The sequence below is a fragment of the Triturus cristatus genome, chromosome 7 (assembly GCF_964204655.1).
Source record: "Triturus cristatus chromosome 7, aTriCri1.1, whole genome shotgun sequence".
Classification (NCBI taxonomy): Eukaryota; Metazoa; Chordata; class Amphibia; order Caudata; family Salamandridae; genus Triturus; species Triturus cristatus.
In genome coordinates, this window is record NC_140590.1 from 1547474825 (window position 1) to 1547493931 (window position 19107).

General features: G+C 44.1%; 1 protein-coding gene across 1 annotated transcript in view; it reads left to right on the forward strand.

Annotated features, from left to right (window-relative positions):
- CCN5 (cellular communication network factor 5) overlaps nucleotides 1-19107 on the forward strand; it is a 167594-nt gene that overhangs the window by 104469 nt on the left and 44018 nt on the right. The window contains exon 4 of the mRNA XM_085619336.1: nucleotides 14258-14442. Coding sequence (XP_085475462.1) covers nucleotides 14258-14442 — 185 coding nt within the window. The remainder of the gene's footprint in view (nucleotides 1-14257; nucleotides 14443-19107) is intronic.

Here is a 19107-nt window from a genome sequence, read left to right on the forward strand (position 1 = left end):
TTTTCATAGAAAAAGGTTTACATGGGAAGGAAAGAGGGAGCGCACATGACCAAAGAGTCACTGAAGAAGTATTGTATGGTGTACTGCAATATGTTTGATTTGCAAAAATGTATTTGGACCTCATATACACTGTACGGACACTGTCTATATACCATGCACAATAAGTGTAGAAAGCAAGCAATAGTTAAAGCAAAACCTTCCATAAACACCGGAAAAACACTGTTTCTTTTTTTTTTAAATCTTTTTATTAGAAACTTTATATACCATATATTACAATACAGCACAGCATAGGATACATCCATTGATAGCTATACAGAAACAAAAAAAATAAATAATAATATCTATCAATTATCTTGTATGATAACTTGTATGATAACTCATAAATCTTTCTATCAAATAGGGTAATGTAGACAACATGACTGATATTTTACTCCATTTGCTCTTTCCATCTCCGTACTGGATCCCAGATTCTCAGCCCCAGCTACCTCCCCTTTCTACCTTTACGCTCATAAATCCCTTTTTCTAGATTATAGGCTGCCAAAAGATTGGACAGCCATTGATTCCTTATGGGAGGTGATTTATCTAGCCATGCTCTCGCTATAACAAGTCAAAATACTGCCATGGCAACAAAAATAAACTCTTGGTTGATAACATCGCTATCTAAAATTATTCCCAATAGAATTGCGGTTGGTGTGATTGTAGTTTGAATTCCTAGGTGCATCCCCAGGAATACCTCCACCTCCCTAATCAGCGTAGTGAGTTGGGGGCAAGTAGCAAAAATGTGGACTAAATCCGCCTGTGATTGATTACAGCGTGGGCATTGAGTCCCTGAGGTACCACCCCATTGTGCTATTCTAGCTGGTGTATGATACAGACAATATAGGGTTTTATAATGCTGTGATTGTAATGGTGCCGAGCAGAGCACTGTTCGTCCCAAATCCAGCGATTCCTGAAAACAGGCGGTCGCAATACCCAATTTCATAGCCCATTTATCGCCATATTTAGCGAGATCGAGTGCGAATACAAAGAGGGACTAGACAGGGGTGCCCATCTTCCCCCCTCTTGTTTGCGCTCTATATGGATCTATTTTTGCGTAAATTAGAGACAAATGCTAACATCCCCCCAATAACAATTAACAATATGGAAATTAAGACACAGGCATACGCGGACGACGTGGCAATTATTACATCTAACCCCACTCTTGCCATTAGCGAAATAGAATCAGAAGCACAACAGTTTGGTCAGGTGGCGGGCTATAGCCTTAAAAAGACAATAACACAGATTGTCAGGAACTCACATGTGATATGTAACGATAGTAGGGTAGTTAGTTGGGCAGCATACCTGGGAATAGAAATATCAGCAGATCTAGAGAGAGTGGTCGAGCGGAACATGGCTCCCCTAATGGCAAAAGTAAAACTAGATTTAGACAGAATGAATAATCTCCATCTCTCTTTAGTGGGCTGTACGAATGTCATCAAAATGGTAATACTGCCCAAATTTCTTTACTTATTTAGAGCAATACCATTATATTGTGGGGTTAAATGGTTCCAGGCGTTAGAGCTGTTGCTAAATAGATTCATTTGGGCCCATGGAAAAACCAGGAGGGCGTATAGATTCATTTCCCTTCCAAGGGAAAGAGGGGGGTGGGGGGCTCCTGACTTTAGGTTATATTATTTGGCTACAACACTACAATATATGCAGGGTTTGATTGGCGGAGGGGGGGCACATCCTAGAATTACCAGAATGTCTACGGCGGTGTATGTAATAGTTTTGGGGGTGGATGCCGAGAATTGCTTCTTAAACTGTACGGATTTTTCCTACTTCAAAAGAACAAGGTTTAAGACAGTCATTGCCGCTGTTAATATCTGGACGACCTTCCTGAAAAAATCTGGACTGGGCAGGTACAATAGGTATACCCGAATGTTTAAGAATAAGTCCTTACCAGGGGAGATATTTGCAGATTCGGTCTTTGCAACCTGGGAGCTTAAAGGGATTAGGAGGATAGGGGACATCATTGGACCGGAAGGGATTGTGCAGTTTGCTGATTTAGTAACTAAATACCAAATAGACAGTAGGAGCTTCTTTAAATATCTACAGGTTAGAAGTTTTTTAAATATTAATCGAGGAGGGACCATAGGGTTTAATAACAACCAAAGTTTGGATAAGATTGAGAAGGGGGGAGACTGCAAGATTCGCAGTTTTTATGCATGTTTAGTAGCAGGCAAAGCAGACGAAAAACACTGTTTCTGTTGTTTTTAATGGCTCGAAAATGTGTAACCACTGATAACTACTGTTTTTTAAGGAATTGAAATCACTTGAAAACACTGAAAATACCCCACCAGAATTTACCAAAAGTAGAAACTGAAAACAGGAAAGCCTAAATATATGGAAACTTAGACCCGGTCATTTACTCCAGATGCAAACCTCACAGCATTCTTCTCAATAGAAAAAGCTCACAGAGTACCAGCTCGGAGGCCTCCACTGAGCTCCCCACCTCGCCAGCTACTCGCAAAATTCCTTCACTATAGAGACAGGGTTACTGTGTTCCGGGCCGCCAGGCAACATGGTCCTATTCAAGTTGAAAATAAACACATAATGCTCTTTCTGGACTATTCTCGAGCAGTACAACGTCAGCGATCTTCATTTCTGGAAGTGAAACACCGTCTTCATCAAGATGGAATCCAATACTCACTGCTTTTTCCAGCAAGACTCAAAATTATGCAAGATGGATCCACTATATTCTTCACAGACCACGAGGCAGCATACGACAGGGTGGCCCATAACGGAAACAAACATCCAAGCTCGAACTTTAAAAACACTAAGCTTCCTCCAACACTGCGAGGCAACTGACGTCGTCCCAAAAGACAAAGTAACCACCACAAGTCTGAGCTCCTCACCCAGTCCAAAAGATCCCCGGACTTGGAGCAAATCATTGCAGAACGAAGGAAGCCCTACAGGCCACAGCAGAAATAAGGCCCACCTCCCCAACAACGGACGTTGACAAGGGCCCTCATCTCTTCACATCAGAAGAAAAAGACAACAATGAAACTTTATCTCAAGCAGGCTTAATGACCCCACCACTAGTGACGCCACAAGCAGCTGATACGTTGATATAACCTGTAGCCACTGCTGACCATGTATCTCAATGTAGATCAGCTAATAATGTTGTTATACCGTACATGATTCAACACTGCATGTGGCAAATGATAGACCACCGATAGACTCCCCCATTCACAAAAATCCTGTAAATGCCCCCCATGGAGCTGACTTAGATGCAGTCCCCACACTACATTTTAGTTTTTCGTAACATGCTACGTTTGGATGTACCGCCTGTTGCGGTAGTTCCCCTGTATTGGGAATACCTACCACTCCAGTTGACATCCTCTTGCCCACTACCCACCACCACACTGAAGATATGCCTGCAGGTGGATGAGGAAATTAAACTAACGGCAACATACTCTGTGTTTGCGCGGGGAACACTCATTTGGCTGTGACCATTAGTTCCGTGCCGGGAACTGTCCAGAGCGATGGATATGGAAGGGCATTATGCCCTATTGCAGGGGCTCCTAGAAAGTCAACCAAACCTGCTGGGAAGTATTTATGCACCAAACACAGAGTAGGGGAAATTCTGGGACTCCCTTTCCCACACACTGGCCCAACATACCTTGATGCCCTGGATACTGGGGGAAGAGTATAATTGCACACAAAACATCCTCTTAGACAGATCATACCCACCACATCCAGCCTCCCGGGCAATAACACAAACAAAATGCTTTAACACATGGATGGAGCACTGGGCACTAGTGGAAGCATGGCGCGCTAAATATCCCAAAATAAGACTATATTCATTTCACTCTATACTACATGACCTCAGGGTCTGTCTGGACCGCTTCCTATGCTCCCCTCCCATCATATGGTCCAGGAATCGGAGTATCTGGGCCGGGTCCTATCGGATCATGACACATACGCGCTTACCCTGGCATGGCAACCGCCCCTACCACCGATCCCCACCTGGTGTCTGCCACGTGAATGCCTGGAAGATCAAATGTTTAAACAAGAGCAAAAACCACACATCCTAAACTATTTCTGCGAAAATACCAATACAGTGTCAACCAGGGCAGTAGAGTGGGACACATTCAAAGTGGTGATAAGGGGAACGTCTATCCAGCACATTGACCAAGTGCTCAAAACTCTAGAGTGGCGTATAGTAGAAGAGGAACAAAAACTAGCAACATTGACACAGGCGGCAGATAGAAATGAAGCCACGCTAGCACTGGTAGCAAATGCTAAAACTACATACACGGAGGTGCTCGCAGACCTCTGAAGATATAACTTTAGAGCACACGAAGCCAGAGCACACAGGGAAGGAGACAGAGCTGGCACACTGCTGGCATGGCTAGTGAAACAGGACACTACCCCACAACCGATTACCGTATAAGTGCACACCATCACAGGCACACCAGTCCACTCCCAGGCATCCATAATGTATGCATTTCGTGAATACTACACAGCCCTATATACAGCTCCTAGCCCGGTAATCTGAGAAATACTGGAAAGATTCTTAGATGCTCACCCCCTACCATGTATAGCGGAAACTGATAAAAGCACCCTACATGAGCACATCACCACAACAGAAGTGACGCAAGCTATACAAACCCTGGCCACACACAAAGCACCAGGTCTCGATGGCCTACCATTAGAATTCTTCCGTACTTTTTCAGCCCTACTACTACCCCAACTGGTGGAACTATATAAAGCAGCATTGGAAGAGGGCGCACTACCACAATCTATGCAGGAATCAATAATAGTCTCATTTCTAAACCAGCCCGGGACCCCTACCACCTGGGCTCTTACTGGCCCATAGTCCTGCTGTCCACAGACTATAAAATTGATGGCAAAATACTACCAGAATGGTACTCCTTAATTCTCCCAACACTAATACACCCGGACCAATACGGATTTGTACCAGGGAGAAATACTTCTCACACCATTTGGCGACTGTTCCGCGTGCAGTATCAGGTTCAAGATCATTTCCCCCGTGCCGTGTGCCTGGTTCTGGACCTGGAGAAGGCCTTAGATACCCTATCATAGCCATATCTCTTTGAGGTTCTCCGCAAGATAGGAGTGGGTCCCCGTTTACGAGCCTACACTAAACTCATATACACTAGACCGATCTCCAGGGTCAGGCTTGAACGCCATGTATCACACTAGTTTCCAGTGTTGAGAGGTACGTGTCTTGGCTGCCCGCTCTCCCCACTATTATTTGCCCTAGCAATGAAGCTGTTAGCATTCCGGCTCCAAAAAGAGGGCGAGCAGTGGGGAATCCCATTAGCGGGAACCATACATAGTGTATCACTGCATGCAGATGATCTGCTCCTCTATGTCCAAGACATTACCACAGATCTCACCTCAATCTTTACCACTTTGACGGACTTTGAGACTGTAGCGGGCCTAAAAGTCAACTGGGCCAAATGCACAATATACCCCTTATCAGCCGATCTCCCCCCAACAGGTGCGTACTGGAGGAATTGACCATATGTGGAATACTCAAGCAACACGATACCTAGGTGTGCGCTTATATCACACCCCACAAGACATTTACGAAGGTAACCACCGAAAAGCACTAGCAGGCATTAGTTCCTCGGTCAGTTTCTGGAAAACTCTCCCCTTAGCACCCATCAGGAAAATAGCAGTGGCCAAAATGATCATCCTCCCACGACTGCTCTATTACTTTGCTGATCTCCCAGTAGTCCCTCCCTGCTCCTTCTTCCAGGACCTAGACACTCTTCTCAGCACTTTAATATGGCCGTAGACAGGTAGCCCTGGCCAAACTGCAACTACCGGTGGGCCAGGGTGGACTGGGGGCCCCCTCATTTGAAGCATTCTTCCCACACAAGCACATGACCAATTTCAGCCCCATTGACTCGATGCATGCTGCTACCAGGGGCCAAACTTACACTGAATTGTCCATTACAATTGACAGCGGCGTAAACATGCATGAAACGCATACATTGGATATCGCGAACACCACCACTTTATTCCCCCTGCTTCCGCTAGTGGTCCTTCCCAGAGGTCGTGATCATTACACAATACAAAACTTACCCACATGGACAGAGCATTCACTTACAGAACAAGCTCACTGTTTGCAAACGTTCACCTGCTTTCATTTGCAGAGCTAATATCCGATACCGAGCTTCCAAGAGGACAGTTTCTCATACATGGACAATTGGTGGCAGATTGCCGCCGCACCTGGCACATGACCGACACCGAGCTGACTACACACTAGGCCTGGGCTAAAATTTCGTTCCGTTCGCGGAAATTGCGATAATTTAACATTTTCGCGTTCCGCGGAAAGCGCGAAAATGTCAAAATTTCCGCATTCCGCAGATTGGCGATAATTTGTTTCTTGCTCGCGCTGTAAAATAATACATTCTCGCGCGCGCGCGATCGCCTTACCTGAATCCCTGCGTTCACCGACAAGTTTTCTTGATCCGGTCGCGTTCTCCATGAGATGTTATATTGTTTTAAGCCATTTGCGCTGTCTCGCGACAGTTCGCGCCCGCAGGGACGTCATGCGTCGCGCGATCACGTTTTTCTTCTCGCAATCATGCACCGCGAGACAACTGAAAACAAGATGGCCGCGCCCGCGAGCAACCACATGGGTAAGTTGGCGAGCCGCAACCATGCAGAAAATCTCGCGAACATGCGGGGAAAAAACTTCCTCATCTTTGCGATATTTCCGCGTGTTTGCGATAATTTTTAACATTTTCGCGATAATTTGCGAAAGTGGATTTCGCAAATTCTGCCCACCCCTACTACACACCCCGTACTTCATGATATCCTGCAGATGAGCCCTGGGCGTCATATAGTGACCTGGTTATATAATCTGAGAACTTAATGCCATTACACTCGCCTCCTTCAGGAAAATTGGGAGAAGGAATTTCAGAGACCACTCCTTGATAAAGAATGGGAGCAAGCATTGGAATTCCCACAAAAAGTATCCCGTAATCACTGATTCAAAAACATACAATACTTCATCTTACATCGGGCATATTTTACACCAGAAAATCTTCAACGATATTACCCGAGCACACAATTCTTATGCCCAAGATGCCAAGAACCTAGCGCGACCTTTCTCCACATGTTCTGGAGATGTTCGACACTACAATCCTACTGGAACATGATACATGCCACACTGCGCGAGGTGACAGGACTCATGGACATTACAACATGGGGAATGTATGACGTTACAACACATACATTCACAACGCATGCCTTAACAATGCAGTTTTTACATCGCAACACCCTATACAATGCATTCCATTACATCGCGTGCCACTACATCGCATTTTTAGAAACTACCTTTACAACGCAATCCAATACATCGCATAATACCTTTACAACGCATACCATTACATTGCATCTAAGGTAAGTATTGGATAGTATAGGGGTAAAAATGACTATTCTAACTCCTGGGGGTGCAACAGTAGGGTAAGTGTTGGATAGTGTATGGGTAAAAATTACTATTCTAACTCCAGGGGGTGCAACAGTAGGGTAAGTGTTGGATAGTGTAGGGGTACTATGCATTGTAATAGTATGCGTTGTAATGACATGCGTTGTAATGACTGCGTTGTAGTGACATGCGTTGTAATGACAGGCGTTGTAGTGACATGCAATGTAATGACTGCGTTGTAGTGACATGCGTTGTAAAGGATGTTGCGATGTAATGACTGCATTGTAGGGGTTGTTTCCCCAATATAGGAAGCCAGTGCATTAGGCATATTCAAGCATCGGAAACACCACAAAGTAGAAACGTGATTTGCATACCTGACCCTCTTGCTAGCCAAACGAAGCATCGCCATGTACTGGAGGACCCTGGCGGGACCTCCACTGGCTGCTTGGATGGGAGAAGTTACTAAATGGGGAGCATCAAAGGAAGACGCGCTAAGACATGAAGAAGTCCGCGGCATTCGGAAGCATCAAATCTCCATGCAGTGGGCGACAATGTTATACACCCTCAAACATACTATGCCACAAGCAATATCCCCACAGTTAACACCAAATTCCCCTCAAGCCCTTCAGGAAGAATCTCACTCAAGAAGCGAGCAGGGTAACCCCCACATCACACCTAACATGCAGGGCAAGGACACAGGACAAATATGAGCACTAGAGCTCACACCCGGCTAATGCAAACTGTCTTGAGACCTGATTCAAAGTGACCATAAACTAAAACTCACAGCAATACCCATCTATGTTAAGCAACATACATTTCCTCATACACAGTGTACCCCAGTTGGTTTCACCTTCAGCTCTAGTTATGTTCCCCATTGCAGCACAATGTCTCACATGTATTAAAACCAATGACAGGTGACAAATACCGCTATGATATATACAACAACGCTATATCCTTTATTATAGTCTGAACCAAGAACAACATATAAGAGTAATATGGCAAACTATAACAGTGTCTACAGCAGAAATGATAATGTACTAAATTGCATGTACAAAGTCTTACATAAGATTTAATAACTAACAATGTTGTCTATTACATGTGTGCAATGAAAACCAAATAAAAAAGAATATACAAAAAAAACCTCCTGTCTGTTCCACTAAAGAAATTCAAACTGATCACTCACTCAAGGAGATAAGGGGGAATAATGCTTTTGAGCCGTTATCACATATGACACTCACAAGTGAAATCTCGACCACCAGGAAATCACCATGGGCAGTGTAGTTTTTCCTCTGCGCAAAAGGATTTACCAACAAGAACCAATATTAGCATACTCTCACCACAGCAGTTCAATAGTTCCCTATCTCAATTGTGTTTCCAATGGTACCTTACAGACCAACACCCTAAAGCTTAACAGGCAAGTTAAACCACAATATACCTAATATCTATTCAGGTATCTTGAGACTACAACTAGTGTAATAACGAATTTCACCTTCTCAACAAGAAGGACATATGCATTTATATAAACAAGCTGCATACAGGGAGCATCACATTAATCCTCACTTCCATCTTCACAGCCTTCTCAGACTCAAAGTGGACACCACACTATGAGACACACAACATCAGCAAAAACACCTTAAAGCTCGACAGCACACAATTAGCTAGGACACCACCACTGCTTTCAGAAATGCCAGACCACTGCCCTTACTCCGAACTGGACCATGGACTTCAGGAACATGGGTTGGGTTTGGGCAAGTCCTAGGTATTTCTTGGGTATTTCTAGGTCCTTACACTTCAGTGATAAACCATCCTTGTTCGCTACCAATTGATATCCGGGGTCAGGTATACTCGTCAAACAGATTGTGCCTCTGGTAGTGTGGACCTTTAGATATCAGCTAACCTCAGTACAACAATTTCTAATTATAGTAAAATCCATTTGGTTCCACAAGAACAACAGCGAGGATGGCCTCCAATCTATGAAAGTTTGTTAGCAAAATAGTCAAAGTTACAGGCTACAACCATTTGGTAAATCAGTTGTAAGTTCAAGCTCACATTAAATATAGAAAATGAATCCAACAGAGTAATATCAGGCAGATGGAAGCATGCATCATTTAAACAGTATAAAATGTACAGCAGAGAAAGTCCGTAAAGAGACTTCAATAAAGTAAAAAAGCACCTAAGGGGCAGATGTATCATTTTTGCAGTTTGCGAGCCCTTAATAGCGAATTTTAGCGATTCTCTGTTAAGGACTCACAAAATGCAATGTATGTAGGGTTCGCAATAATAATTGCGATTCCTACATATTCCTTATTTGCGAATCGCAAATTGCGATTCTCAATTAAGGAATACCTTCCCATTCATTCCTATTGGCCTAGAGGCCCATAGGAATGAATAGGAAGACATTCGCAATTTGCGAGTACCCAATAGGTACTCGCAAATTGCGAATGCAATTTCAAGGGTGCAAGGATGCCAAAAGGACACCCTGTTGCACCCCTGAAATATGCATGTGTGCACATGTGGCGCTCATACATGTATGCGCACCACATGGCACTTTGAAAAATGCTAAAAAGTGCATTTTTCAAGGAAATCGCAAATTACCACCAACTTGAAGTTGGTGGTAATTTGCGATTTCTTAAGGCAAAATCGCACAACTTGGGTGCTTCCAGAATTGCAGTTAAGGAATCGCAATTTGCTATTCCTTAAATGCATCTGCAAAATAGGGAATCGCAAATTTTGCGATAGTTATTTTGTGATGGTCTTTTGAGATGATACATCCCAAAAAGCCTTTTCCCTTCACAAACAGGCAGATTCTGAGAACTGTCCCATTTGCGAATGGGAAAAACGCCTCATACATCTGCCCTGAGGACCATCAGGTTTGATTCTGAAAAGAAGGTGTCTTTTACTGAATCAAATAAAGGTTCTGGGAAAAAGAAGTATAGGTGTTCAAGAGTCGTGCTCGAGAACCAATAATGTGGGAAATCAGCACAATTAAGAACGTGCCATATGTGATGTTAAATATCGCGCATTCCTGCCCTTTCACGCAGCGCAGCACAGCACAGCACAGCAAGGTGTCTTGATGGGTTGCGTGAAATATTGATAAATCTGCCCCTGAGTGTCAATTAAAATTACCTTACTCTAACTTTCTCTAAATAAAATGTCCTCTCCTAACTAAGCTAGTTATTGTGCACCTGCAACGAGAAGAAAAACGTGAAAGCACATTTCGAAATCAACATTATGTTTAACAATGAAAGACTTTTGAGCAGCTGAGGCCTACTGTCAGTTAGGAATGCAGATTTGGTTATTAACTAATAAAAACACTTCAGTTACACAAAGCACGGCTTCTTTATAAGTATATAGCCGCACATTAACACACGGATTAATTTATCATTAGTAAAGATTGTAAAACACTAGATTTTTGCTGCTCGATTGGCGCCCCCAATGCCCTAATTTTCAATGGATTCCTTCACTACCACCCTCCAACAGTGCACCTACTATCTCCTTAATCCCACTCTCACATTTATTTAATTTCTTTTGTGGCACTACTCATCCCAGTGTAGGATGTCAGAGCACTTTATATCACATACACATATTATACAGAGACAATAAATCATACAATTGAGTAAAGCAATGCATAGGAAATGTTAAATAAGACACTCTGGGCTACAAGGTGTAGGAGTCCCATGTCCTCCTCATGGGTAAGCCGTAAATGTTACAAGTGCTTGGTCGCATCAACTAGTGCTAATCGGTGGTGACATGAGGACAAAAAAAAAGTGCTTGGTCTGGAGAAGCACAAACTCGGAATTTAAAACATAACACAGGTTGGGTTTGTCTATGCTAATAAAAATATATTGCGTCCCAAACTAGGCCTTTCAAGCAACCCTAGAATGAAGTAAAAATGAGAAAAAAAATAAGGTTCTATAACTTTGTCTTGCAGTTTGCCTTCAGATGTTTGATGCCGATTCATAGCTCACTGTGCTATATTAGAAGGATTGTACCCCCAGAATGCAAGTAATGAATACATCTCTGTGACAAAAGAAGTAACTCACTGAGCTATCTACATAAAATATAAATCTGTGCTCTGCATATTTCATGTTGAGGCTTGCAGCAGCAGTCACATTAACTCTCTGTGCTACTTTGTGGTTTTCAAAACTTTGACCAGACAAAACAAAGATCTCCACAGTAAGTTAACTATCCACTAGAGCTACTGTTTCTTATAACTCTTCTACCACAAAGAGGAGCAATATTTTGCCCAAGCCAAGGCAGCAATTTTGTGTTATGAAGATAATTTACCCAAAAGCCATACATCTAAAATCCTTTAATGAATGTTAATGATAGATAAGCATGTACTGGTGTAGTCTGTCGTTCATTCCTAATAATCATCATTAAAGGAAAGACATTGCAAGTTAATTTCTCATATTCTGCGACTGACTCCTGATTAGAAAGTAGGGATTATCATCCAATTTGGTGGGGTAAAGCTGGGGACATCTAAAGCTTACACACCAATTTATTTTCTTCATATGTAGCAACACTGGAGACATGTAGATTCAACCCATAGCAGATGTCATTGCCCCGACTTGACAGACCTTAATAGTAGTTCATACTGGTGTTATCTCTATCCTGTCAGATAAAGTGCCTATGCAGGATCAGGAATGGTGTTACATCAAGAATAAATGATGTAATGTGTCCCTAAATAGCACATCCAAAACCAAAATTAATGAATTAGCATTTCAAGGAAATAAATCTTCTGGAATCAGTAGAAAAATTAACACCATGAAGGTTTATTAAAATAATTCAGGATGCAAAACAGAGAGCAAAAGTAGATTCATAAAAAATCAATAAAAGGATTTAGCATATGGATGAATCAAATGCAGCAGTACATTCTTAACAAAATATTCTAAGTCAAAAGCAGAAGACGAACCTACAAGGATTCTGTCTCTTAAGTCAGGGTGGCAGAAGCCCCGATAACCTCAAGATTTCTTGATTTATATGAGAAAATTCACCATAGAAGTAAATGGAAATTACAAGGTCAACATAAAGTGATCAAATGTATCAATGAATTCACAAATCACAATACAGAATTATACAACGTCTTTTAATATCACCATTCTAACACTAGCCCCAACTGCATATTAAGCAGTTGTGGCCGGTGCTGGTAAGCGCGGTGGGGCGGGGGTGGGGTAGTCGACTTAATAGAGAAAATTAAATAAAAAAGTTAATAAAACCACTTCCCTTGCAATCGATGCAGCGAGCGCAAGGTAAGTGTTTTTTAATTTGACATTTTTTTAATTTTCCCTATCCCATCGTCTGTCAACTTCCCACCCTGCTGCCTAGCCCCACCGTGCTTACCTGCGCCGGCCGCAACTGATATTAAAGTACCCTGTTTAACCTAGTCTTCCGATGTGACAGTACAGACTAGTTACAAGACACTGGAAGTCACACAAGTAAATAGCTGCTTTCAGGAATAGCTTTGAATTTTGCAGAGTCTTCCACTGTATTTCTTCAAGAACAGCATGTCAATATAAAGCATTACACGTGCAAATTCTGGTTATATACGATGAACAGAAAAATGAAAACACATGTATTACCATAGCTGCATTTAAAGAAAAATAGAGTCAATGCCTAGTTCAGGCCTTGTGTGTCAAGCACAGGAAAATGCAGTTCCATGAAGTACATTATTGTCGTTTCAGTGGAGAAGTGTTCACAATGTTCAAAATATCAAACACACATTCTATTAAATCAAAATCAGCTCTAGCACTGGTTTACACCCTTAAGCAGTGCTAAACTTAAAAATATGACCATCAGTTTGAGCCATGGGTTTGCAGCTTTTTAAATTCAAAGGCCTTTCTACGGAAGTCTTTAATTGAGTTCCAATATGACAGAAAAACAGTATTTGTGTTTTGTAAGAAACTAATCCATCTCTCTAGCTATCTATTTCCATAGTTAGTTATGTGTATGTCTGTCTACCTAAATAATCCTTAAAAACCTAATGGTGGATTTTCTAAGATTTGCACATCAGAAGGTTGCACTAAAACCAGCTGGGTTGTGTTGCACAGCACTATGGGCCAGATGTACGACCCTTTTTTGCGGCCGCAAACAGGAAATCCTCCAATTTGCAGCTGCAAAAAAGGGTAATAGGATTTGCGACTCTCGCTATTAGGAAGGGCCGTCCCTTCCTAATAGTGAGTCAACATGCTATGTACTAATGTTTTGCGACGGCATTTGCTACCGCAAAACGCTCGCAGTTGACCACCTACTTCAAGTAGGTGGTAAACCACTCGTAAAGGGAAAGGAGTATGTGGGAAAATATTTTTTAAGAGCAGGCAGTGGTCCCAGAGACCACTGCCTGCCCTTAAAAAAATGAAACTGAAAAGTTTTCTTTTTCTTAAATGCATCCCGTTTTTCTTCAAGGAAAAAGTGCTGCATTAAAAAAAACTGCTTTATTAAAAAAGCAGTCACAGACATGGTGGTCTGCTGATGCCAGCAGGCCACCATCCCTGTGAGTACTAGCCATACCTAATGGGGTCGCAAATTGCGCCTGCCTCATTAATATTAATGAGGCATGCAATATGCAACCCCATTAGGAATTGCAAACAGTGTTTGAGACACTGTTGTGCATTCCAATTAGCGAGTCGCAAATTGCAAATCGAAAATGCGACCCAATTTGCGACTCGCTAATTGCCGAGTCGTACATCTAGCCCATAGTGTGTGACTGACAAGCTTAGATCAGCAAAATAATTACTGCACGTCATGCAGTGCAATTGAATTCTTGCATATTTTTTACGAAATGTGTCTTATGTTTTCACACAGTTTCTAGGCAGCAGGAAGTAGCATCTCAGCCCCTGTTCTATAACTGTGAGGAGTGGAGTTCAGAATGGAGCGCGTGCTCTACAAGCTGCGGCATGGGCGTCTCTGTCCGGGTGTCAAACACGAACCCTCACTGCAGACTGGAGACCCAGAGCCGTCTGTGCATGGTCCGGCCCTGCCACGGATATGTAAGTGCCACGCCATTTCTAAATGGTTCTATTAATTTGCAAATATATAAAACAGAGAGAGACCCCTTGAAATGCTCAAGGGAATGGGGTACTCTTCACAAGTATGAAATAACAATCCCTTGATTGAACCAACACTCAAATGATCCTACATCACAATGTCTCAAAATTCAGTAAAACACTTTTACATTAAAATCTTTCTACATTTATTGTATACAAAACATACATTCTGTCATATTAAAAACATATCACATTAGAGTCCCTTACCTGGACTATTAAAAAAACATATAATCTACAAAATGAAAATAAAAAGGGGGATAAATTGTCACACAATGAATGACACAATGAATGACACACCGTTATGAACCCGCATAACAGAGAAAACAACATGAAAGACAATACACTTTGTCATGGGTTGCACATCAAATCGGACCAACAATCTTGATAGTACAGCTTGTGATATATCTGGCACATTTATATCTACAAATCTGTATTAATCCTTTTGATTGTGCTTTCAAATGCGTTGACGCGTTTCGATGGACTTTCTTTATATTACCATCTTTATCAAGACAACTAATAGACGTTTTCTCAATTGTGATGTATAATTTTTCAATCCTGTTCAAAATAAATATATATAGTCACCCAATTTCATACTTAATTAGCATTGTAACCTAATCTATTCTGATACTAAATTCTGGAACATTGCTATGACATGCCCCATCATCTATCAGTTATCATTCTATTTATTCCTACATCCTGTATCATTGTTTTATTGTTTTTTATTTCTTCATTCTTATATCTTGTCTCAAGCCATTCGTATTTATATATGCTATGATGTCTTACTGAGTTTGCGGATCTGAACCTTGTCTCTTCCGATATCATAGTTGTACTCAGTTCCCTCATCATATTTTATCAATATTTATTCCTCCTAATCATTTCAAATCACCCCCCATCATATATGCATTGATCATGGTATCCGTTGACTCATAACCATATATCATCTTTTTCCTATACAAGCAATCTATATAGGCCCCTGCAAACATTGATATTGGCTGGTGTTGTATACTATTCCATATTCCTCTATTCAAATTTGTGCGGCTTTTAATATTGTTAAAGAAGTTCTCACCTGCGTATAATAGTTTACCCTTCCTCAACCTCGCACGATTTTAGTCTGTCCCAAATCCCTCTACTGTTTTAGACAGTATCCAATATCTCTGCACGTCTTTCCAATCTGTAATGAATAGACATAAGGTTGCCAACTTCCATACGTGTCGATGTTAGCTGTACATCCCTATTAGTGGTGTATACTCCTGGATGCCTACCTTATGGTTAATGCAGTCCCCGCGTGTGCATAGTTCACTTAATTTCCATCGCGGGAAAATTACGCCTTGCCAACCAAGTATTCACAACACGGCAGTAGCATGCGATAGTCACCAGATAACGCGTCAAATGGCCGCGCAAAATTAAATGCCATGCCACAAAAATGTAAAACGCAAACGCAAAAAATCATGCGATGAGGCCAATCGCGGAACAAAAAGTAGCGAAAACCAGCCACAGGCCTGCAAATCCCACGAGTCTGGCGGGAAAATGCACCATAAAAACCGCAGAAACAACACACCAGAAACAAGCCAAAGCACGTAGCAACATGGATGCACCCTGACCCAGCACAGAGGCCAACGCGAACCCCACAACCCCTACAGACCACCAACACGGAACAATGGGGTCGGGGTAGGCCAAGGAGAAGAGGGAGAGGAAGACGGGGTGCAGACCGCAGGAAAACAAGACCAGCATCACGGAGGTGACAGAACACTACCAGCAACTGACCCACAAGCAGACCACCAGGAATGCAGTCGGAGTGCCGAGGAGGCCAATCGAGGAAGCCAAGAGGCACGGGCATGAGGGGACAACCTAAACCAGGAACAAACCTGCTACCAATAGGAAGGCAGCATTGGCAACAGGAGGTGGCAGTCAAGCGCCACAGGAGGAGCTGGAGGAAACCGAGGCCACATTCATCAGTGTGGAGACGGTGCAAGGAGTAGGGAGTACGGATACAGCTCAAGAGGACTTGACACAACATCAACAGGGAGAGTAACGAACAGGGACTGGGGAGACGGGGGAGATGGGCACAATGGCACACATGCACAGCGAGCTGTAGCACACTGCACACCCACAATTACCCAGGATCATGTCCCTGATCCCCTTGGCACACTGCAGCACACGCACATAGCAAGAACAGCACACCCACATTGACGACAACGTGGTACAATGCGCATAGCCGACACTGCAGAACAGAGGAAACAACTGGTTCCGCACATGCACAGAAACATGCCTACTACATCTGACAGAGCTGGAAACTGTGAAATGGAATTGTACGCGTACGACCTCACATCCGTCATGTAGTCCAAATGTACACTGTCCCGCAGAAGAATCCAGCACCACCCAAACAGTCACAATGTACATTGCTATACAGTCTGCATGTAAACCAGAACAATGTGCCAACATACATGTCAATACAATGTCAACATACATCTCCCCTTCACATTGCAGAGGGGCCCACAACACCTCCAGCAGAGCACAGAAGACACCACATCTGTGATGCCGGAGAGGACCACCACACCGTTGTCACTGACGCCCTACAACAGCCTATGGATATCCCACGCAACCCACCACCAGGACCCGTGCAGCTAAGCTACTCAGAGGAGAACACAGAGCCTGCAACAGACCACACAGCAGGAAGCACCCGCATGCACAGCTGGTTCACAACACTTCACCCACCCACACATGGCACCCTAATGCCATGTGTCAGCACGCCAAAGGGAGGTGGCCCAACAGGTGTTGGTGGGGGCCGAACCCATGGAAGGTGAACTAGAACACATACATTGGTGTCTATCACCCTTCAGGGACCACCCACACCCCACAAAGGAGACCCACACTGCCATAGAGACACATGCAGATGCACATTCACAGTACAGAACCACGCCAAGGGGCGCGCAAATAGCAGTCACACACCCACGTTGGCTCTGCGTACAACCGCCCTGGCCACTACCCTTATGAATTGAGTGGGTGACGACAAAGCTACATGTCCAAGCTACAACCCGCTGCCTGCGGTGACATGTCTGCATCCGATGTACTCTGCACAATGTAATGTTGTAGGGCCCAGGGCCCTCATGCATTCAACAAGACCACAGGGACACTCGTAGACATTATGTTGTACTGGCTACGGGCACGTGCGCCCGGCCCCTTTATTGGCAGTGCCACATGTAGAGTGACGCTTGTGCTGGATGTGTGTGGGGTGAGTGCAAGCCAGCCCACACAGAGTGCTTGGTGCTGGCAACCACTTGAACAGTGGACACCAGTGCAACGGAAGCAGAAAAACTGCTGAGCAACATGAAGGGAGCTGGAGAAAGTCCAAGCAGACACACAAAATGCAAACAGAAGTGTCCGTGAGTTGCAGTGCATTGAGGTAGGGGCACTACAGCTGAGCGCGCCCATGTGAAGAAAAAGTCTCGGATTGTGTCCCTTCGAGACATTGCTGATGCAGATGCAGTGGGGTGTGTTAGACCTGCGTCCTCTTCCTCATCAGTGTCCCAGGTCTCCCACACTGCTTGAGGTGACATTGCTGCGCAACCTCTCAACAACACAAAACTCAATCAGTAATGGACAATGGCTTGCGGTGCACTGAGTCAGTGGCACCTGGAGTGCCGAGCAGGGTATCCGAATCATTATGGCATCCACAACAGGTGTGAGCAACTCCGTAATTCCGTCAGGACCACTGTTTCAACTCTGGCAGATGGCGGTTGGAGGTGGTCCTGGCGGTGGTGGCGTGTGCCTCCTGCGGTGATGCGATGTCTGGGCCGGTCAGGACTCGATTTGATGTGTGAGCCCTGGTGGACCGCAGTTGAGGCCGGAGGCAGCGGACAGCGCAGGGCCACAGACACATGGCGTTGATGATCCTAAGGCCATCGCCTCAGAGGCCATCCAATATCCCGGGCCAGACCAGCACAGAGTTAGTGGCCCTGGATGCACAGCAGCCGGCACAAGCACCCTGCCATGGGACGGTGACTTGTGGTGCACTAATGTAGGTCCACGCGCAGTGAGCGGGTCGTCATCGATGTCCAAAGTGAATGTGGAGGAGGCTTGCTGGGGCAGAGGAAGGTGTCCTCCAGGGCATGATGCGGAAGGTCTGATGTTATCAGGAAGCAGCAAATAGAGGAGTGGAAAGCGCCAGCCTCGTTTTCACCACCAATTCGGTATCAGCTACACAAGGTTGAAAACTAGGCCCTAGTCCATAGACTAAGACGCCACCAATGTACGACCAGAGAGTGTCCATTAATGTCGGGTAACAGACTTAGTGGCACCGGTGCTGAGAGGGGATGCAGTCTGCGATGATGCCGGCACACTGATATGAACTCCGCCATCGCTAAATCAAGACTCTGTGACCTACTGGACCGCAGTGTAGGCTGGAGGCAGCGGTCAGTAGTGGCCCACATCCACCTGTCGTTGGCTCGCGATGCACAGAGTTAGGGACACCAGGGAAGTTGTCGGTAGTGTTCAATCACCTCCGTAACGATGAACCTGGTCCCTCCGGACTGCAACACGTCATCCTCTTCCGCCTCTCCTTGTGCGCGATGATATGTATTCTGCCTTTGAATGATCGATGTTCAGTTC